At 41.7% G+C, this 20,508-nt stretch overlaps 1 protein-coding gene across 2 annotated transcripts in view; it reads left to right on the top strand.

Moving 5' to 3' along the window:
- Positions 1-20,508, top strand: part of IL18R1 (interleukin 18 receptor 1) — a 36,976-nt gene that overhangs the window by 6,216 nt on the left and 10,252 nt on the right. For both annotated transcript variants that reach the window (XM_077749214.1, XM_077749213.1), the window contains exons 2-8: positions 592-696; positions 4,288-4,531; positions 8,736-8,901; positions 12,031-12,181; positions 14,170-14,232; positions 16,261-16,381; positions 19,153-19,292. In XM_077749214.1, coding sequence (XP_077605340.1) covers positions 612-696; positions 4,288-4,531; positions 8,736-8,901; positions 12,031-12,181; positions 14,170-14,232; positions 16,261-16,381; positions 19,153-19,292 — 970 coding nt within the window. In that variant the 5' untranslated portion in view covers positions 592-611. The remainder of the gene's footprint in view (positions 1-591; positions 697-4,287; positions 4,532-8,735; positions 8,902-12,030; positions 12,182-14,169; positions 14,233-16,260; positions 16,382-19,152; positions 19,293-20,508) is intronic.

Genomic DNA, 20,508 nt, shown 5'->3' with positions numbered 1-20,508 from the left:
AACTTGTACAGCTGGTCAAGGCTCCAGCTGGAAATGCCAGTCCAGGTGTGCATGCCCCGGAAAGCAAGCTCTTCCACTGTGCTCTGTAGCCTCCATCCAGTGGAGCTCAGGATGTGTTATGCAGGAAACGTGGGATTGCTTATGAAATATTCACACTCGGTGTAAGGAAGATCAAAGTTTAAAAACTTAAGCCACAAAGGAAGGTCACGATGAGCGTTTTGGTGTGATGAGAGAAAAAAAAGCACACATACACACACACACACACTCCTACACGAGCAAACCTGCCGTACATATCTTGGTATTTCACAGAATGTTCTTTCATAGAACAGTAGATTTTCTGAACAGCAGTCTCTCTTGTATCAGAAAATTGTACCAGTGGGATTTTTCTGGATGCTGAAACGGGAAATGTTATGAATTGTATACAACTGAAAGTTCTGAGAACACTTGGTGGCTGTATTAAGGGATATGAAAACTTATCGTACTGACGTCTTTGAAGTGTACATGCCAGAGGAATTTTTAAAGTCTCCTTCATGAGACAGGTATACATTTGTTTGCAAGTTTTGGCTGAGCCCATCTTATTCTGTTTTCCAGAGAAACCACTCGAACCAAATATGCATCATATAGTATGGATCCTAAATATGCATCATATAGTACTGCTCTTGATACTTTTGGCGCTTATGTTTACAAGCACCTCAGGTAAGTAATTATAATCATTCACAGGCATACTTCGTTGGAAGTCGAGAGGGAATATCAAAGATCCACTTTTTTTATGTGGAGGTGGCTACTGAAGATGCTGAATTTATTAAAATTAGTGGTTTTAAATTTTACTCTGTGAGTTGCCCATCTGTGTCCCTGGCATAGAGAATAAAACATTCATAGAAACGGAATCAAGTGAAGAATCATATGGGATTGCTGAAAAGGAAAGGATTTAGCCCCCTGAGTTTAGAGAGAGAGAGAGCAGGACTATATCTGGAAACAAATTACATTGGTCTGAGATGAAAATCTGCTCTGTGTTATTGGAAACTGAAGAGTTCACAGCCATCTTTATTACTGATATTTAGAAAACTTTTATACACATTATTTTTCTGCCAACATGAAGGCCAAGGTTCATCTTGTTATTTAGGTAATGAAGACAGAGAGTGGGAATACCTTACAGGTCTTGAGGGAAATATTCGAGTTAGAAGGAGTACCTGAGAAAGACTATATAGACGAGGGAAAACAAGTAAGGTGGCAGGTACCCACTTTACCTGATTAGTAGTAGCAGTGATCACTTAAAAACTCCTTGAGAATGATTCTGTGGTCTCATCAGGATCCTTTGGAGAAGAGACACATGACTGATAAGCAAGGCTCTTCTTATGCTTTGGAAGAGAAAGTGGGAATGCAAATACTGATTTGCTTGACCTGTCATCTGGGAGAGGGAAACATATGAACCCATACCCCCAACGTTGAGAACTACTGCGGGAGAGAGAGCAAATTGATACTTTCAAATAATTCCTGTCCAATATTTACTTAAGTGGGTCCAGTTTTGTTGAGATCCATACAATGCAATACTATCCAGATCTGCTCCTCTCGAAATGGAATAATCTGTTAGAAGCTGCTGAGTGAAAAAGCAAGGTGCAGACAAGTGTGCATCATGGGTACCTTACTCTATAGACATATGCTAATAGCCTTGCTCCCAAATTATAATGAAACATGTTTCAGGCTCAGAAACAGCCAGACAGCCCATTCTATAAGGTTACTAAGGTCCCAGCTCTTTGTGCTTTTATGACACCTTCATAAAGGCTTTACTCTAAGCAAATATGACAATATTCTACAGGAGGTTTCATTTAACCTAGTAGAAGTTGAGTGACAACATCCTATTTACTGTCCCAACTCAAGGCAATTCCAAACACAGACATCTAGGTTGCTGACACTGCTGGATTCTTGCTCTCTATTCATGTATAAATGGGAGTGAGTACCTGTTATGGGCAATCCACACACCTTGAACTCCACTAATTCTTTTCAACCAAAAACCATTTCTAATCAACAAAGACTGTAGTGTTAAGCATAAGGTTAGTAGCTGAAGCCATTAATTGCCAGGAGAGTGAGAACTTCCCACTCCAACCATCTACCCCTGGAAAGAATGTAAACCAGGTTATGGTTCTTCAAAGGATAACTACTCCCAGAAAGAAATGGTGAATATGCCTATCACAACACAGACACAGATATTTTTAGAAGTTTTTAAAAAAATATTAGCCAAAACCTGGAAATAACTCATATGTTCAACACGAATAGAATGGATAAATTGTCATATACCCACACAACTGGATACTACATAACTATGAGAAAAAACAAATCACTGCCACATGCAGCAGCATGGATGCCTATCAGAGACATGATTATGTAGGAAAGAATCCAAACACAGAAGAGCGCATATTGTATGGTTTTATGCTTATTATACCTCTGAAACAGGAAAGCACATCAAATTGTTTTGGACATACTGTCTTTTCGGATGCCAATTTAAACTAACACTTACACATGTATCACACCTTCTCTGTTGGAGAACCAAAATGTGAAATGGAGTTTCTAGAACAACCACCAAACACAAGGTTGATATGCATTAACACTTGTACTTTGAGGTAGATTTGACATCCATGTTTTCAAAGACTACTTCTACCATTTGAGCCACTTCCTCTTTACATTGTGGTTAACAACATCGAATTAAAACCAAACAGTTGCTTTGAAAAATAGACCCTAACTATAGAGGAGGCATTTTCTCCATGGCCTGGGAGAAATGCTCTAGTTAATTTAAGGATTCTCACTCTGAAAATTCAGTTAATCTTATTTGTGGGAATATAAATTAGTGTAGCCACTGCAGAAAACAGTATGGAGCTTCCTTAAAAAATTACAAATATAAATACCACATGATTCAGTAATTTAACTACTAGGTATTTACCCAAAGGAAACTGGAAAAGTACATGCACCCCTGTGTTTATTGTAGCGTTATTTCCAATAGTTAAGATATGGAAGCAACCCAAGTGTCCATTGATAGATGAATGGATAAAGAAGATATATATGTATATGTGTATACACACACATGCATGCACACACATATAAGTATATTATATATTTTATTTTATATATATGTGTGTGTGTGATGAAATATTACTCAGCCACAAAAAGAATGGGATCTTGCCATTTGTGACAACATGGATGGACCTAAAGGGTATTACACTAAGTGAAATAAGACAGAGAAAGACAAATACCATATAATTTTGCTTATAGGTAGAATCTAAAAAACAAAACAAATGAACAGACAAACAAATCCAGACTCTTGAATACAGAGAACAGATTGGTGGTTGCCGGAGGGAAGGTGGGGGTGGGGGGNAGTTAGAAAATAACTGTAAAACAAACTATAATGTATAAAATAAACAATATAAAATATATAAATATTTAAATAAATGATATGTAAAATATATTTTTACACTATGAAAAAACTATAATTTATAAAATGAAAATAAGTCATGGGGATGAAAAGTACAGCATAGAAAGTATGGTCAATAATATTGTAATAACATTGTATGGTGACAAATGGTGGCCACAGTTATCATGGTGAACACTGAGTAATGTATAGCATTGTTGAAACAATATGTTGTACATCTGAAACGAATATAACATTGTATGGGAATGTAAGGAGGGAAGTGGCAGATACCCAGACTTGGAATGATATTATATTAATCGATCCTTGATGATCCACATGGTAACCTGGAGAGAGAGTGAACTCTCACACGCTCTAAGCTACATTGGAGCACCTTATGCATCTGCCCGTCTGCCCAGGAAAAGGTTAGGCAGGCTGGTTGAGAGCAGGCAAGGTGACACTTCTGCTGAGACAGATGAAGAACTCTGAGGCCTCCAAATTTCTGGTTTTCATTTCCATGGCAACTCTCCAGCTTTGGGGGGGTGGTGTAGATTTGGCAATGCTGTGACTTCTGTGGCTTTCCTTACAAAGAAATTATAATGGGTAGCATTTTCTTTGAAAAGCTTACACTACATTTATCTGTCGTCTAGCTATGGTAGGTTAAGTTTTGGTACCTTCCTGTTTGGGAAAAGCTGTTGGAAATGGTGTCTTCATTTATGTCCTAAAAGTGCGCAGCATTGGAAGGATTGGCCCTAAGATAAGAGAACCCACATGACTGAGATACTGAGATTGCTTACGATTTTCTTACCAACCTGGCTTATTCATCTAATGCATTAGGAAAGAAAAAATTTACCTGAGTTTTTTCCTTTCACTTTGCTAATCTTATGAAGAAACCTGTATTTCACGTCATCACGTCACTGCAATTGAAGGGGAATCTTTCTATCTGAGATACTGCTCATCAGCATCTGAGCACAATAATGAAACAACCACCATCAAGTGGTACAAGAACAATGGATCACATGGACACATTGAGCTAAACTCAAGAAGTTCACCCAGAATTACTTTGCACGATTATATTTTGGAGTTTTGGCCAATTGAGTTGGAGGACAGTGGATCTTACATTTTCCAAAAGGGGTGAGTATGACTTCCCTTTGCGATAGCATATTTCATAGCACTCTTGGGCTTAGTTCCACAAATCAAATATACAGCAGTCCAAAAGAATAATCCATGCATTTATTCTCCCTTACTCTTCCTCTAACATTCAATAAATACTTCATTATTGGGAAATTAAATTAAATGTTATCCTTGTGTTTATCTTCTTAGTGATCTTTTTTAAAATTTTTTTAATGTTTATTTTTGAGAGAGACAGAGACAGAGCATGGGTGGGGAAGAGCAGTGAGAGAGGGAGACACAGAACCCAAAGCAAGCTCCAGGCTCAGCTGTCAGCACAGAGCCCGACGCGGGACTTGAACTCACCAACAGTGAGATCATGACCCGAGCTGAAGTCAGACGCCTAACCGACTGAGCCTTCCAGACACCCCATTTAGTGACCTTAGTAAAAGATTACCTTAATATTTCTTTTAGGGGATCCTTCAAAAGGTAAGTGGGTAGCAAATGAAATTCGTTTTAAAATTCAGCTTTTCCTGTTGTCAAGAGTTGCTGGCCAAATGCAAATTGGCGAAGTTTCCATAATGAACATGTGGTGAAGGGGGTAGCCTCGGCTTCCTGGGTGATACCCTCAGGGTGAGGAGAGGGGTCAGAATTGATATGGACACATCTAGTTAATTTTTTCGGGTTCTGTTGAGGGCCAGGCAGTAGTGTTAGTGAAGGGTGTGTGGGTTTTGCAGTCAATCGCAAGCCTACAGCCAGGGGCAGTGAGAAAGCAGAGCACAGAAAGAGCTTGGCACAGCTTTCGCAGGCCACACCACTCCAGTGTATACCAGGACACTCCTCATCAAGAGCAACCAACTGAATGTGTCAATGATTATCACTGAACTGGGTTCTCTATATACATTATTGGGTGAGAGGGAAGGAGTAACTTGGACAAGCAGTGATCTATGTGATGGATTATTAGTGTTGGTGCCATAGTGTTTATCTGGCACATTTATGGTGCAGTGTGCGTACTTGCATGGGTATGTATGTCTACGTGTATTTCTATAGAGATTTGACACTGTCTTGTGGAAGATAGCTCAGGGCCAGAGGAGTGGTGGTGGTACGCCCGCCAGCAGATGTAGCAGATTTCTGGGGTGGGTCCTGATCATTATTGACAGCCAGTGCCGTTGAGAGCACAGTGAGATAGGACAGTGAAACCTTGTTATCGTTCCTGTGGTTTTACACACAATGAGGTCATTTGGGTTTGTTTTTATGCATAGGCACTTCCAGGAGTCAGAGAAATTTGAGAACTCTTTTTCTGTTGTTTGTTTTGACTAGCAGTGACTTTTATGTGACCCTTTAAGGGTGATGATTCCAGAAACGGGTCACAACTGGGTCTTTTCACACAAAAGTAGAATGAATACTCACAAATAGGGTAAAAAAAAATCTGCTTAGTCCTGACTGAATAAAGGCATGACTCAAGGAAGCATTCTGGACTGGGCAGAAAGAGCACATGGAAGGGAGGAGTCAGTTATCTACAAATGTCGCTTGGAGACAGATAGGGATGGAAAGCATTAACTTTCCTTCTGATATGGAAGGTGGGGAACACAGCCTGGGTTAGGAAGGAAAAGTGGAATAATCAAATAAACAGGCTGTCAGAGACGTGTGGCGAACCAGGAAGAGGGTGTGCCAGGGCTAGAACAGCGCGGTGGCTCCGGGGCTGTGGTGACAAACTTTAAAGCATGTTTGAGGCTAATGAATAAGATGAGACGAAAGCGATGGTATCAGGAGCAGACTTTATAATGGTTTTGAAAGTAACTGGGACCCCACACAGGTTGTTTTGGGTGCCTAGAGGTATTGAAGATGGGGGCTTTTTCAAATAGCGTTCACTGGTTTGCCTCGGGGGGGGGGTGTGTGCGCGTGCGCACGCGCACGCGCATGCACACGTGGGAGTGAGCCTTTGGAATTTTGTGTGGAATCCATCAAAGGCCGGATTCCATCCCCGGAATCCTTTCCCCCACCATTAGAACCATAATCGTTTCATTTCTAGGGAGTCCTCTGCTAATAATCAAATTCCTCTGGAGACTGATACCTCAATCCTGATAAAATTTTAAGGGGAAAATCCACCAAGAAGGGAGGGGACACAGGAAAGAGGGGGCTTTCAGTGGTAGAGGGGAGGCCATGAAGATAGAGGAAAAAGGCACAAGCAAATCATGACTCAATCATGTTCTGAATTGACAAACAAGCTTGGCTTGGTAAGGGGCTTCACAAGAATGGCCCAGAGCTTTTCAAATCCCTTCTTGTGGGGCAGGAGTGGCTCTCGCAACCAGGATGGGATGGCCCTGTATGAGAACACAGATGATCAAGGCTCTGGGTCAGTTGGCCTGACTCCTCGAGCAAGGCCGGCATCCACATGTTTCAGCACCCACAGTGCGGTGGTGGGGACACGGGAGCATTCCACCCGTCAGGACTTACTGGGTGTTAGGACTGCAGAAGTGGAGAACAACATGGCCTGATAAGATGAAATGCATGTACTCTCTTCCTCATAAGTGATGGGACAGAAAGATCTGGAAATAGGTCTCTTTCCAGCTCAGTGGGACTGAAGTAGGGGAAACAGTAGACACACTTGAGAATAAGATGATGCCAGTGGTATTCTGAATCCATTTCAAGGACCAGGTAGCTCTATTATGGTCCATGGCCATTGACCTACTGCTTTCAACCTTTAGGACAGTCTGTCAACCCACCCACCGCTTCCCGCCCAGTCCTGACCAATCTTGTGTGAATGCATACCCAGAGGAGAGACCAGACTCACACACCGACTGTGAAAACATAGTATTGGGCAGTGCAGTCCTGTCCTTGAGGGCCAAGCTCATGTGCATTTGCATTCTGGCCCTGTTGCTACATGAACTTTAGCTTTCAGATCGCAAGTAAGGGAAATAGATATCTCCATTATCCATATTCCATACAATCCCTGGAGTTCAGTGAGTGCTGGTCTTCCTTCCATGCTACTGCAGGTGAAGAGTAGGGGCTGCAAGAGCCTGTGGTGGGTACAAATGTGTCATGGACACAGGACAACTTAACACACGTCTGTTGCGTTTAGTATGTGGATCCATATATCGAATGTGCAGTTTATTTATTTTTTAATATTTATTTCTTTTTGAGAGACAGAGAGAGACAGAATCTGAGCAGGGGAGGGGCAGAGAGAGAGGGAGACATATAATCCAAAGCAGGCTCCAGGCTCTGAGCTGTCAGCACAGAGCCTGATGTGGGGCTCGAACTCATGAACCGTGAGATCATGACCTGATCTGAAGTCGGACACTTACCCGACTGAGCCACCCAGGCCCCCTTCGAATGTGCAGTTTAAACAAACATCATGTTGCAAACATTTCCTTTCTTAGAAGCTCCTTTTTAGGGGCACCTGGGTGGCTCATTCAGTTAAGCGTCCTACTCTTAATTTCAGCTCAGATCATGATCTTACAGGTTCGTGGGTTTGAGCCCTGTGTCATCCTCTGCACTGACAGCGAGGGGCCTGCTTGGGATTCTCTTTTACCCTCTCTCTCTCTCTGTCCCTCCCCTGCTCTCATTCTGTCTATCTCTCTTAAAATAAGTAAACTTTTTAAAAAAATGGAGCTCCTTTGTAAAAACAGGGTTAAAGTTGTTTCCTCTTCCAGATTACTAATTTCTAATCAGAAGGAACGATAATAAAATCTATTCAAACTAACCTTTGTTCAGTAAGGCATGTAAAGTGCTAGTACAGCAATCGTGAGGGCAGCCAATCCAGACTTGGGTTTACTCAACAGTAGGAGAAGAGGATTGGAAGAAACTGCCCAAAGGAATATAAAACCTGGTGCGTATATAGAAACTTCCAGAACACAAGTTCAAGAGTTTGTTTGTGGACCTCATGAAACCAATGCCACTGTCCCAGCCTGGGTTAAGAGTCTTTGAACTTGCCCATCTTCAAAGCTCATTGAAATTTTAAACATTTCTGTCTGACATCTATAATAGATGGTATGCAATAGGGGGTGTGTGTGTAGGACCACTCAGGTTCTTCTCCTCCACTGCCCCTTGCCCCATCCCATGACAATTGTACATTTCTTGCTGCACAGGACCAAAATGGAGCAGAGTCTGAGCATCAGTGAATAAGTCTCTTTATACATAATATGGAAAGAATTTCATTGGCTATTGAAAGGTGGTATTTGCAAAGTCTCTGTACTAATAAAATATCTTTAAACCTTATTTTTCATAGAAATAATACTCATAAATGGAAATTAAATGTCATTGGAAGAAGTAAAGACAGCTGTTTTGCTGAAAAACTACTAACTAGTAAAACCATAGAAGTTCAGAAATCTTTGCATGTACCCTGTAAAAATGACTACTATCAACCATTGGCCAATAGAACAGCATTGTATAAGGTAATGGTTTTAAAATAATTTAACTTAAGACGTGAGGAAAAGGGTGCCTGGGTGGCTCAGTGAGTGAAGCATCAACTCTTGATTTCGGCTCAGGTCACGCATAATCTCACGAGTTCGAGCCACACAGAGAACTCTGCACTGGTGGTGGAGAGCCTGCTTGGGATTCTCTCTCTCTTTCTCTCTGCCCCTCCTGCGTGCTGCACATGTGCTCTCTCGCTCTCTCTCAAAATAAAAAATAAACTTAAAAATACAAGACTTGAGGAAACAAAAGACAAAATTCCNAGACACACACACAGCTTAGCTGGCCCCTCTGAGCCAGGCGCCCAGCAGGGTTGCTAAAATGAGTCCTCGCCCCATTAGAACTGTTCGGTAAATGATAACACTTCCTTCTTCCTTGTCCTTCTTTCATTGCCCTTCCCTTTTGGGAAATTGATTTTTAAGATTGCTAGCTTATAGGTTTGCATTTTCTTCTGCCATGTGTATTTAAAATGTTAAATTCTATTGTATATACTTCCCCCCCCCCGCAACAAACATATGAGTTCCTTTTGTGAAATTGGAAGATGGAAAAATGGACAATGAAATTAGCAGAGCTCACTCATAATCCCACTAGCCAGAGACTTTAGGGTGTGTGTGTGTGTGTGTGTGTGTGTGTGTGTGTGTGTGTGTGTAAACATTTACTTTTATTTTTAACTGTTTATTCATTTATTTTGAGAAAGAGAGAGCAGAGGAGGGGCAGAGAGGGAGGGAGAGAGAGAATCCCAAGCAGGTCCCACACTGTCAGTGCAGAGCCTGACTCACAGCTTGAACTCGCATACTGTGGGATCATGAGCTGAGGCCAAAATCAAGAGTTGGATGCTTAACTGACTGAGCCACCCAGGAGCCCCAACATCTACCTTTAAAACGTGGCATTTAAAAGAAACTTTTTTAAAAATAAAAAGTGGTATTTTATGCCTGTATTTTTCCTTTATCCTTTAAAAAGTATATTGTGATTATTCCCCTGCATCTTTAAACATTCTTCCAAATCTGGGTTTCCAGTGTTTTTTATACTTCTATCTAAGTAATCCCATGGTATTGGACATTTGTTAGTTTCCTACTTTCCATTATTCTTCATAAGGCTAAAATAAATATCATTCCTGTAACTCTTAGTGTGTGTATAATTTTATTTTTTAATCACATTCCCTAAAAGTAGGATTATTGGATCAAAGGCCATAAGCACATTTATGGCTTTTGCTCCACAGTAGCTGACTCCTCTTGGGGAGTTCAAAACCCTCTTTTCAACCACCACTACCACACCAAGAAGTCATACTTTCAGACATTTAGAAATCTGGCATGAAAAATTTCTGTAATTTCTAATAGTTTTTTCTCCATTTCTTTTCTTAATAACTTAAACATTTTTATATATTTATTGCATCTCAGTATTGCTTCTTTTGTGGATTGCCTATGTTCTTCAGCTGGTATACCTTTAACTTGAATGGTAAGAGCTCTTTTAGACAGTACTGTGGATATTATATATACGTCAACATACAGGTTACATATAGATGTACAGTCTACATATATATAATATTTGCATGCATAATATACATACATGCAGCCACATAACACAAGTTATATTATTTCTATAGAAGAACATACCTGACTATATTATTTCTATAGAAGAACAAATGTGACTCTGTCATGGAAGTTTTAATGGGCTGTATGGAGAATGATCCAGACAGAAGTCCTTTGGAAAGTTGAAGCTATAGATGATTTCCTAGAAACTTTTGTTGGCATCTTTTGTTTGACCACTTGTGAGTTTTCAAGGAGAGCTCTTATCTACATGTTTTCTAAATGTCTGAGTTAGTCCTGAGTTCACTTGATTCTATTTCCTGTCCAGTGTGCAAATACTTGGCAATACATTTAAATTTGTGAGGTTCCCTGTACTAGGTTTTAAGAAATGTCAACATGTGGATATTTAAATGTAGAAAAGAGATCTATCAAGGAGGCTTTTAGCTAGATGATTAACTGCTTCAGTATTCTCAGTCTATTGATCCTGGCCTACCTGATGGGAGGAGAGCAAGGAAGGTAAATCAGTAAGCCACTGATTGGAATAAAAATGAAGACTCATTGACATTTTAACGTGCCTTCAAAAAAAAAGTTTGGCTTTATAAAACTTTGACATACACAGACAATTTACTTAGTTGAGGGATACATGTGGGTGCTTCACCAACCCATTTTGAGCAACCCCTAGGCCTGCCCCAGCTTTAGCAGGGGTCCCTTGCTGCCAGCTTTGGCAGGTTCAAGAGAGGTATGTGGGCAGTATGTTCTTCTTGTTTGGTGCTTACAGGTACAGCATCACATTGTCAAGTTTAGCAATTTAGTTCCTATTCTTCATATCTGGACCTTAGATTGCTTCAGAACCTCTTCTATAGGTGACCAATGGCTGGATTGGAGAAGGTAGGTTTTTGGGGTTTTTTGCTTTTCTTCATTCATTCCTGTGACCATATAGAAATTTGTGATGGAGAGACATGTTTGTGTGTGCCTACATATTTGAATATTCTTGATAAATTTCTGATCAGTCCACTGTCTTCTGGCGAAGGACATCAAGGGGTTAGGTAGTCAGCTAGTTACTCAGGTCTCTGAGTAATTCTGCTCCTACCTCCACTACCTCTGCCCTGGTGTTCCTGAGTACATGAAATTAGATTAAAAGTGTTATGAAATAGAGTTGTGCAAAAAGTTTTCACCCAAGCATGAAATGTTGTTGTTGTAGGGTTCAATCTCTTTTTCTCCTTGTCATCCATCCTTCAACTCCTTCCTCCATTCTTCCTCTCCCTTTCTCTTTACCCTTTCCCCTCTTTTGTGTGTAAGAGAGGTCAAAAGAAGATGATGGAAGCAGCTATAGCTCCTCCTATATTCTACTTCCCAGCATGTATTAGTAACAGTAATAATAACAGTAATGGAACTGTGTTTCATTGTTTTTGCATAGGCAGTACCAAATCACTGGGACATCGACTCAGAAATTGCTACTTTTCATCCTGGTTCCCTTTTTCTACAAAAATATTTTAAAAATTTGAATCAGTGTAATATTGTAATATGATACTGCTTTTACTTAAAATATTTTAACTTGCTTTTTTTTTCTTTTTTACAAAACAGGACTGTAAAAAGATAAAGGATGGTAAAAGCCCAGTTTTACAGAAGAATGCAGAGTTTAAAGATCAGGGATATTACACCTGTGTGTTTTTCATCCCTCATAATGGAAAACTGTTTAATGTCACCAAAACCATCAATATCACCATTGTTGGAGGTAAGAGAAACTTTAGAATTGGTAAGAAACAAGCATATCTTATAAAACAGAGTTTTCTTTCTTCTAACCCAGCACAGGAATCCAGAGACAACTTATTTCGAGTTGTGACCACATCACTAGCTCAAATAGAAAGGTCAAATAATTTGAGCATCATTCACCACACTAGAGAGATTGGTGATTGTGGGGATGGATAGCAAATGACCTTTATATAGGAGAATGTCTCACTCTTATTTTGTATTTGAGTTATTTGTGGAATGTTTTGTTGTTCAGTGTATGCCTTCACTCAAAAGGTATTTTTTGAGGGTGCCTGTATTCAATAAACTGTACTGAGCATCTGAGTACTGAGGGGTAAAGGAAGCAGGGAACTAGGCAATGAGGTGACTTATATACTATTGTCGAGGAATTTGATCATAGTCAGGAGAGGTGATAAGCCACATAGAAGTACCTGGTGTATGAAACCAGACACATCTGTGTGACGTTAGGATGCAGAAGGAGCCCAGAAGAAGATCAGAGTCAGGGGACTCTGAGCTAAGTCTAGAGGTGGGACATGACGGATGGAGAGGAAGACACACTGGGGACAGGGGACTCGGGGTTTCCAATGATATGTATTGAGTTTTAGTAGATGGCATACTGTCTTAAAGCTGTCCTGTCCTAAAGATATCCTTTTACAGCACCTCTTCCCAGGGCTCCCACTGACATTACTGGCGGCAGGGGCGGGGGCAGGGGAGATGGATCCAGAGAAAGAGAAGCAATAGCAATTTTCAGCAAAACCGCCTCTTGCCCCTTCGTCCTTGAATCAGTTCATGTTCCTCCATACTCTCAAGGCCTGAGAGTTCCTTCTTTCTCTGGAAGCATCCCCGGTCACGCTGCCCACTTACATCCATTCCAGGCTTGCCCAGAGACTCTGAATCCCAGAGGAACCAAATCTGACTCACCAGGGCTTGCACTTTGTGGGTTTCATCCTCCACTTCTTACCCACACAGTCACCCCTCCCGTCTCGACCCTTCGCTCTGCAGCATTACACTTCCTGAGAGAGCTTAGGTAGGTGACAGTGCTGCAGGATAGCTCTTGAGTCGCCTTTTACTCCCTGGGCTCAGGCATTGAGTTTGCTGAGCACCGGTAAGCCCCAGGAAGGCTGCTCTGGACGTTACTTGCATGTGCCCCAGGAGTGCCAGATGTACTAGAAGGGCAAGTCTAGGTCATGGAGAAAGTCACCAGTGCCGACCAGAAGAGTAACGAGAACTTGACAACATAGCAATTTCAACATAGGACCGCAGGGGCTCTCAAGGGTCTGCAGTTATCGCTGTCCTGGGCTGTATGAAAGCATTCAGTGGGAGGCTGCTAGGGGCATTATTTCCTTCCAAAGTGTTACTGCAGGGAGGCGGAGGCGGAGAGTATTATGTGCCTCTGGTCAAGGTCAGAAGCCACTCTGGAACAGAAGGAGAGCTGAGCCCACGCCTGTGGACACCTTGCAGGGCCAGGACTAACGTGAGGCAAGAGACTCAGCGAGAGCAGAGAACTGAAGCTGTGTTCCCCTCAGTGCCCGCAAGGGGAGGGTCGGCATCTGAGAGAGTGCCTTGCCTACAGCGCGGATAGAGACCCTGTGGCCAATAAATCTGTCTTCCAGGAGTTGAGAAGGACAGACAGAAGGAATACAGGCGGAGCAGAAACGCACTTCCCAGTGACTTTGCATCTAAACCCTACGGATGTGGTTGTCTCTCCTGGATGGACATTTTCCTCTGTCATAGAGCAGCAGAAGCTGAGGGAAACCAAATTTAGTGCGTTTCCTCCAGTTATATTAGCTTCACATTGATGGAGAGTGAAACAAACAATATTAGTCGCAACCATTACTTACTGAAAATATAACATAGGGATGACTAGTTAGAATCTTTGTTACATAGTGTAAGCATATTACAACAAATACTTGTCTTAGAGAAGCTCGGGGCAAGGCTGAAACATTTTTCTTTTCTTTTTTTTTTCACTTTTAGATCGCAGTAAAATAATTCCTGTTCTTCTTGGACCAAAGATTAACCGTGTGAAGGTGGAATTAGGTATATGTTGACATTCATGTATTCCACATTTATGAACAGGGTGCATAATTGAGTCTTCCAAGGCCAAATGTGATTCGTGATTGATCAACATTGTGTGTACATAACACATGCCAGGTTAAGTGAAGGAAGTTACAAAAGCAAGGAAAGTATGACATTGTTCAAATGTTGCCATTTTTAGGCTGTTGAAAATGAACAGTATGTTGAAAACATATAACTATCCATGGTTTTTACATAGGGTTTTGGTTGCCCCATTGTGACTTTTCTCTAATAGTCTTTATGGTCATTCTTAAAGACAAAAACCCTGTGAGAGAACACTCTGGAGAAATGATTCAGACTTATCCTGTGTTCTGAATATTTGACTGATGAATCAATGAGCTTTGAATCAGTGGCCTTAATTGACCATCTAGACAGGCCTTGATGAGATTAACATGTCCAGTTGAGTAATTCTTTTCCATAAGGAAAGGAAGGAAGGAAAAGAAGAAATTCACATATGCTAAATCATGTTTTGTATTAGGTGATTGAAATACATTATTTCAAATGTTTATTTATTTTTGAGAGAGAGAAAGAGCAAGACTGAGCAGGGAGGGTCCAAAGAGAGAGGGAGACACAGAATCTGAAGCAGGCTCCAGGCTCTGAGCTGTCAGCACAGAGCCTGATACGGGACTTGAGCCCACGAACTGTGAGATCATGACCTGAGCCATATGCCTAACCGACTGAGCAATCCCAGAGCCCCTTAGTCCATTTACATTTAACGATGTATCTTATCTTGTATGAAGATAAGATATGAAGGTATGAAGCATCTTATCTTGTCACTTGTTTGTTAGTTGCCTTATTGTTATTTGTTCCTGTTATTCCTCACTTCCTTTTGGATTCATAAAGTATTTTTTTCTTCCTTTTATTTAATATTCTTTGTTTTCTTTCTAGTTATACCTTTCTGTACCCTTCGCTAAGTCATTCTAGAGATTACAGTATGTATCTTTGTCTTAGTACAGGAAATCAAAGGGACATTTCAGGACATTTATAACTTCACAACATGAGAGAACCTTGCCATAGTTAATTTCCTTTGTCTTCTTACCTCACTTTGTGCCATTATTTTACATATTTCTCTACTGCATATGTGATAAAACTCACGGTAGATCGGCACTGTTATTGCTTTAAGTAACCAAAATTCTTTTATATTTACTGAACTGTTTGTATTTTCTTGTGCTCTTCATTTGCTCATGTAGTGCCTTGCTTTCATCTGGGATAATTTTTTGTGAGTCTGAAACCTTTCCTTTGGTATTTCCTGCAGTGTGGTTAGGGGGTGGGGACGGGGGATGGGGCATGCAGGGACTTCGGTCATTATTTGTCAGACACCTTTTCCCTGAAGTGGGACTTTCTCTCCTAAGAACCTCGAGACTGTAGGAGAGGCCCTTTAGCCTTTGTGGTCTCCTCTGTTGCCTAAGCCTTCAGCAGTAATTCTGCAAGCCTGTGAGAATTTCCCCTGGGCTTTCTTTTCTCTAGGAGACTTCACTTGTGCTGTACAAACCCAAACCAACTTCTCCAAAGAATAACATCTCAGCTCCCCCTAGAAGTGCTTCTCCTGATTGCATTTTCAGCTCAACTGTTTCTCTTTGTTTTCACTGCACTTTGATGTCTTTAATTGTTGGCTAATTCCATTTTTTTATGTGATTTATCCTTTTTGTTTTTCTAGAAGTTGCCATGGGAGTGTTAGCCCTACCTACTAAACTGTATGTTGAAAAGAAGGCCCACTGGCCACTCTAAGTTTCAATAACTTATTTGAACATAAACATTTGAAGAGAAACCAGTTCATATTCTGTTGATGGCTTAAAACTGCTACCCAATTTCTCTGCTTTATACATATTTAAACATTTTAAATTAATGTTAAAAATGTTTAAAAAGGCTGATCTCTTTCTTTCTGGAATGTAGCACTTCATTAGCTTTATGTATTGGGTTAACATATATTGATTATAGTAATTCTACCCCTTTGGGAAATCTGAATCTCTAAGATCAGAACATTCGTTGTAGGAAAAGATGTAGAACTCAATTGCTCTGCTTTGGCGAATGAAAAGGATCCGATTTATTGGAACTTGTGGGACGAAAATGGAAAGGAGCCCAATGTACATGAAAAGAACGTAACAAAAATTAGGTATGTATATGTTGTATTATGTATCATGATATATACAAATCGCATTGTGTCATAGATCCATGATATGAAACACACCAGAGTCCTGAATGGCTGATTGGCGGTTTGAGATAAGCTTAAATTTTAATTTATAATTTACATATTTTATAATGATAATTACCATTCTCTAGGCTGATGGATTATGCAGAAATCTAGTGTCAAGATCTAAACTAGAAAAAGAAGGTCAGTGACGTTTTTTAGCATTGCCTTACAAAAGGTAGCTTTTGGCCATTCAGGATCTGATGGGGATGGAGATTTTACTTAAGATTTTGAAAATTGTGCTCAGTTCCTTATTTTCACTAAAGTGCCAGAGCAAAGACAATGTCAGGAGACTGAGATATGCGTGAGTTACTTTGGACGCCTTGTGTGCAGTAGGCATGCTTGTCTGCAAAGGCCACACATCACCGCCAGATCGGGTGGGAGTCGGTAGGGTGCAGAGTATCTTTCCTTGCAAGTATCTTTTCTGGATGCAGCCAACGTCAAAGGCAGGCCATCTACTACTACGTCTCCAGATCTACATCCCTTCCTTTACTTACACATGGATACCTTCTATTTTTCTTATCGTCCAAAAATAATTCATTATCAGAAACTGGATAAATCCTGAAAATCACAAAGAAGGAAATAGTCANGAGGCATTGCTTTGATAGGTATGAGATACACTGACAAAGACATTGCCTCCTGTGCCTTAGAGATAGTTTGTAGCTTCTTTTTAGAACCTTCATTCCTGTGATTATCTTTCTTAAAAGTAAGCATTAAGGAAATTTATCAACATGGACAAGTCTCCCAAGGTTGTCAGTTGCAGGTTGTCTCACGGAAGCACCGATTTACCAGTTGCCTACCCGGTGACATTCATTGTTGGCAGATTGATATTGGACATAGTAATTATTGCAGCAATTTTGCTGTCAAGAGTTTATTAATGGAAATTAGAAACACAATAAGAACACGTAAAATAATTTAAAACCGAAGAGGGCACTGGTTCTGTATAAATATCGAACTTTTGGGGCAAAATGTTCCAAATTACATGTGTATTAATACTTACGTAGCCTATGTTCTTCCGTAGGAAGGAATGGTCACACTTATTAAAACAGAACATGCTAAGCCTGTGGTTGTTGGAGTGTTTTTGAATGACTTTGGGTCTTTACTCTAATTAGTAAGGTACTGATATACTCAGGTTTTAGTGAGTAGGGATCTCAAGGTGTCTGTTACCTTAGCTGCACTTTCGAGGATCTTTTCTGCTTTTTACACTTAAAAAAATTCTTTGATGTCATGCTAACAGCTCTTGAATCTTGCTAACACTTGTCTGCAAGCTCCTTATGGTGCAAGGTCTGTCACTTTGCCTTGTAGCAGGCACGTGAATGGTGGCTCAGTTGAATTGCAGGGCGGTCCGGCCATGGTGTCTTATTCTTAGCATCGGACCTTCCCTGGGGCTCTGCATGTCCCCCTTCTAGTGATCTATCGCTCATCTTTGGAGGGGTAGAAGACCAACTCGCCAAACTATCTGCAATGGCGCTTAAGCTAAGCTAAGAGAATAGGGCGGTCTTTCTTTACAATTAGGTGCATGTGCTTTTTCTAACATCTGTCTTGGCTTCTCACTGGCCTTTTATGCCTTACTTCGGGATCTTTCATTGATGTGAGATACTTGCCATTTCTGGAATGGTGACTTCTTTACAGAATTATGTTCTTTTTTTTTTATTAAACTTTAAAAAAAATTTTTTTTAATGTTTTATTTATTTCTAGGAGAGAGAGAGACAGCGTGAGTAGGGGAGGGTCAGAGAGAGAGGGAGTCACAGACTGAAACAGGCTCCAGGCTCTGAGCTGGCAGTCAGCACAGAGCCCGACGCGGGGCTCGAACCCACCAACCGCGAGATCATGATCTAAGCGAAAGTCGGATGCTTAACCGACTAAGCCACCCAGGCGCCCCTACAGAATTATGTTCTAAAATGTGTTTGACATGGTTGGAGGCTGCAGAGGGTGCCGTGTCCCAAATATAGAGACACCTGCTGCTAGGGGCGTGGCAGATGAGTGAGCGCACCTGGGGAGTGCTGACTGACATGGTCCTTTCACAGCCTGTCAGTGGCGCGGAAGCAGATGTCACGAGCAGTTAGTTGCCTTGCATCAACGACAGGACAACTCGAATCTTTTAACAAGAGAAAGACAGCTTGCTGCTAATGGTCGTCTATGTCATTCTCTGACACTTGCTGAGCAGCTTAGTTGGTATTTCTCATATGCCTGCAGGTGCATTTGACAATAGTGTCATTCTTAAGTTTGTTTTCGATGCCAAACAAAATGAAAGTGATCTTCAGGACTGCATGGACAAGCTTGGTAGGAATCTGTATCTCTGCTGAATTATTTGCAGCTTTGTCACAGTCGGTGGAGACCTCCCCATGGGAGGAACGCTAAGTCATTGGGAGAGGAGAAATGGGGGAAAAGGACTGAGAGACAACAGTGTCTTGTGTTTCCAACTTAGCATCGTTACCTTCCCGACATTTTCACTCTGGACGGTTCACAGGATCGTCCCCCGGTGGCCTCAAGACGGCTGCTTGTGGCCACTCTGATACTCTCCGGGGGAGCAGAGGTTCGTGGTAACCCACACTCTGAGGACCCACCAAAAGGGGAGGTTCCACAGAGCCAAATAGCCACTGCCTTTGAGTATTTGCACATATGAATTCCTCTCTCATGGGTAATGTTGCTGGCAATGAATAAAGCCTGTCACTGAACTATTTCCTCTTTTATAGGACTCCAGAAGGCAAATTGTACGTGTCAAGAATGTTGAGAATTAAGAATATTAATGAGAAAAATCTACAATTTTCATATAATTGCACTGTGGCCAGTGAGGCAGGCACAGACACCATGAACTTTGTCTTGTTGAAAAAAGGTATGAGGAAGTTTTATTTTGGACGTTTGTGGCAGCTTAGAAAGTTGCTGCTGAGGACCCCTCAGAGATCACCACTCCGCCCATTTTATACCCCAGGAAGCAGGCTCCGGAGAGGTGAAATTATCCGCCTTGTGTCATAGGCATTCAGGCTAAACAGGGACTCAGTCCTCTGCTGGAGTCCCCTGCACGTTGATTTCGTGCAGTAAATGAAACCACAAACTCTGATCCTTTGCTTCCAATCATACTGCAGTCCTAGATAAGCACCAGGGGCCCAAGAGAGTGGGGCAGATGAAGCCCGGAGATAGAGCTATGTAGCTGAGTGTCATGAGGAAGGCAGTCAGGGCAGCTCTCACACATCCATAATGAAGGGAGGCACGCTTGCAGCTCGGTGTAGGGTGAGGCCGGTGATACTAGTTGTACTGCGGCCTCCAGCGTACCCTAGCTGCTCACTGGACACAGGGGGCCCTTGCATGTGGTCATTCATTCAACCAGGATTAACTGGGGCTTCCCTTTCTGGGACCAGTCCTTGGATCTGGAAGGTGGACAGTTGATGGCTCCGATCTGTGGATGCCTAAAATTTTCCCCTGCCTACCTGGTGGAACATTCCAGAGTCACCCCCCTCCATCCACCACCAATACAATACAACCCAGGGCCATTGGCCCCTTAGCTGCTCAGAAATGGGTTCATATTATGGATGAAGATGCTAAGAGTGAAGGGAATCTGTGACTTTCTGTAGGACGCAAACTAAGTGATGGAGCTAGGCTGGGAGCCCACACAAGCTCGGTTAAGCACTAGCTCTCTCAAGACCGTATACTTCCACTTATGCTCTCAACATACCAGCTGAGATATGTGTTTGGGTCCCTGTGCATTTCACCCTGGTGTCTTTTTTTTTTTTTTAAAGAAAGAGAGAGAGAGAGAGGGCATGAGCAGGTGAGGGTCAGAGAGAGGGAGATACAGAATCTGAAACAGGCTCCAGGCTCTGAGCTAGCTGTCAACACAGAGCCCGACGTGGGGCTCGAACCCACGAACGGTGAGATCATGACCTGAGCCGAAGTTGGACGCTTAACTGACTGAGCCACCCAGGCGCCCCCACCCTAGTGTCTTATCATCCTTGCCTTCCCCGAGTAGGGATAGGCTCTATCACAGTGCTTTCAGTTCAGGTCTCTGAATTTCCTTTTACGTATTTTTATTCTTTCAAAATTGGAAGAATTTTGGT

This window comes from Crocuta crocuta, unplaced genomic scaffold, assembly GCF_008692635.1.
Source record: "Crocuta crocuta isolate KB4526 unplaced genomic scaffold, BGI_CrCroc_1.0 scaffold118, whole genome shotgun sequence".
Taxonomy (NCBI): Eukaryota; Metazoa; Chordata; class Mammalia; order Carnivora; family Hyaenidae; genus Crocuta; species Crocuta crocuta.
The sequence above is the reverse complement of the archived record's forward strand: the minus strand, read 5'-3'. Positions and strand labels throughout refer to the sequence as shown.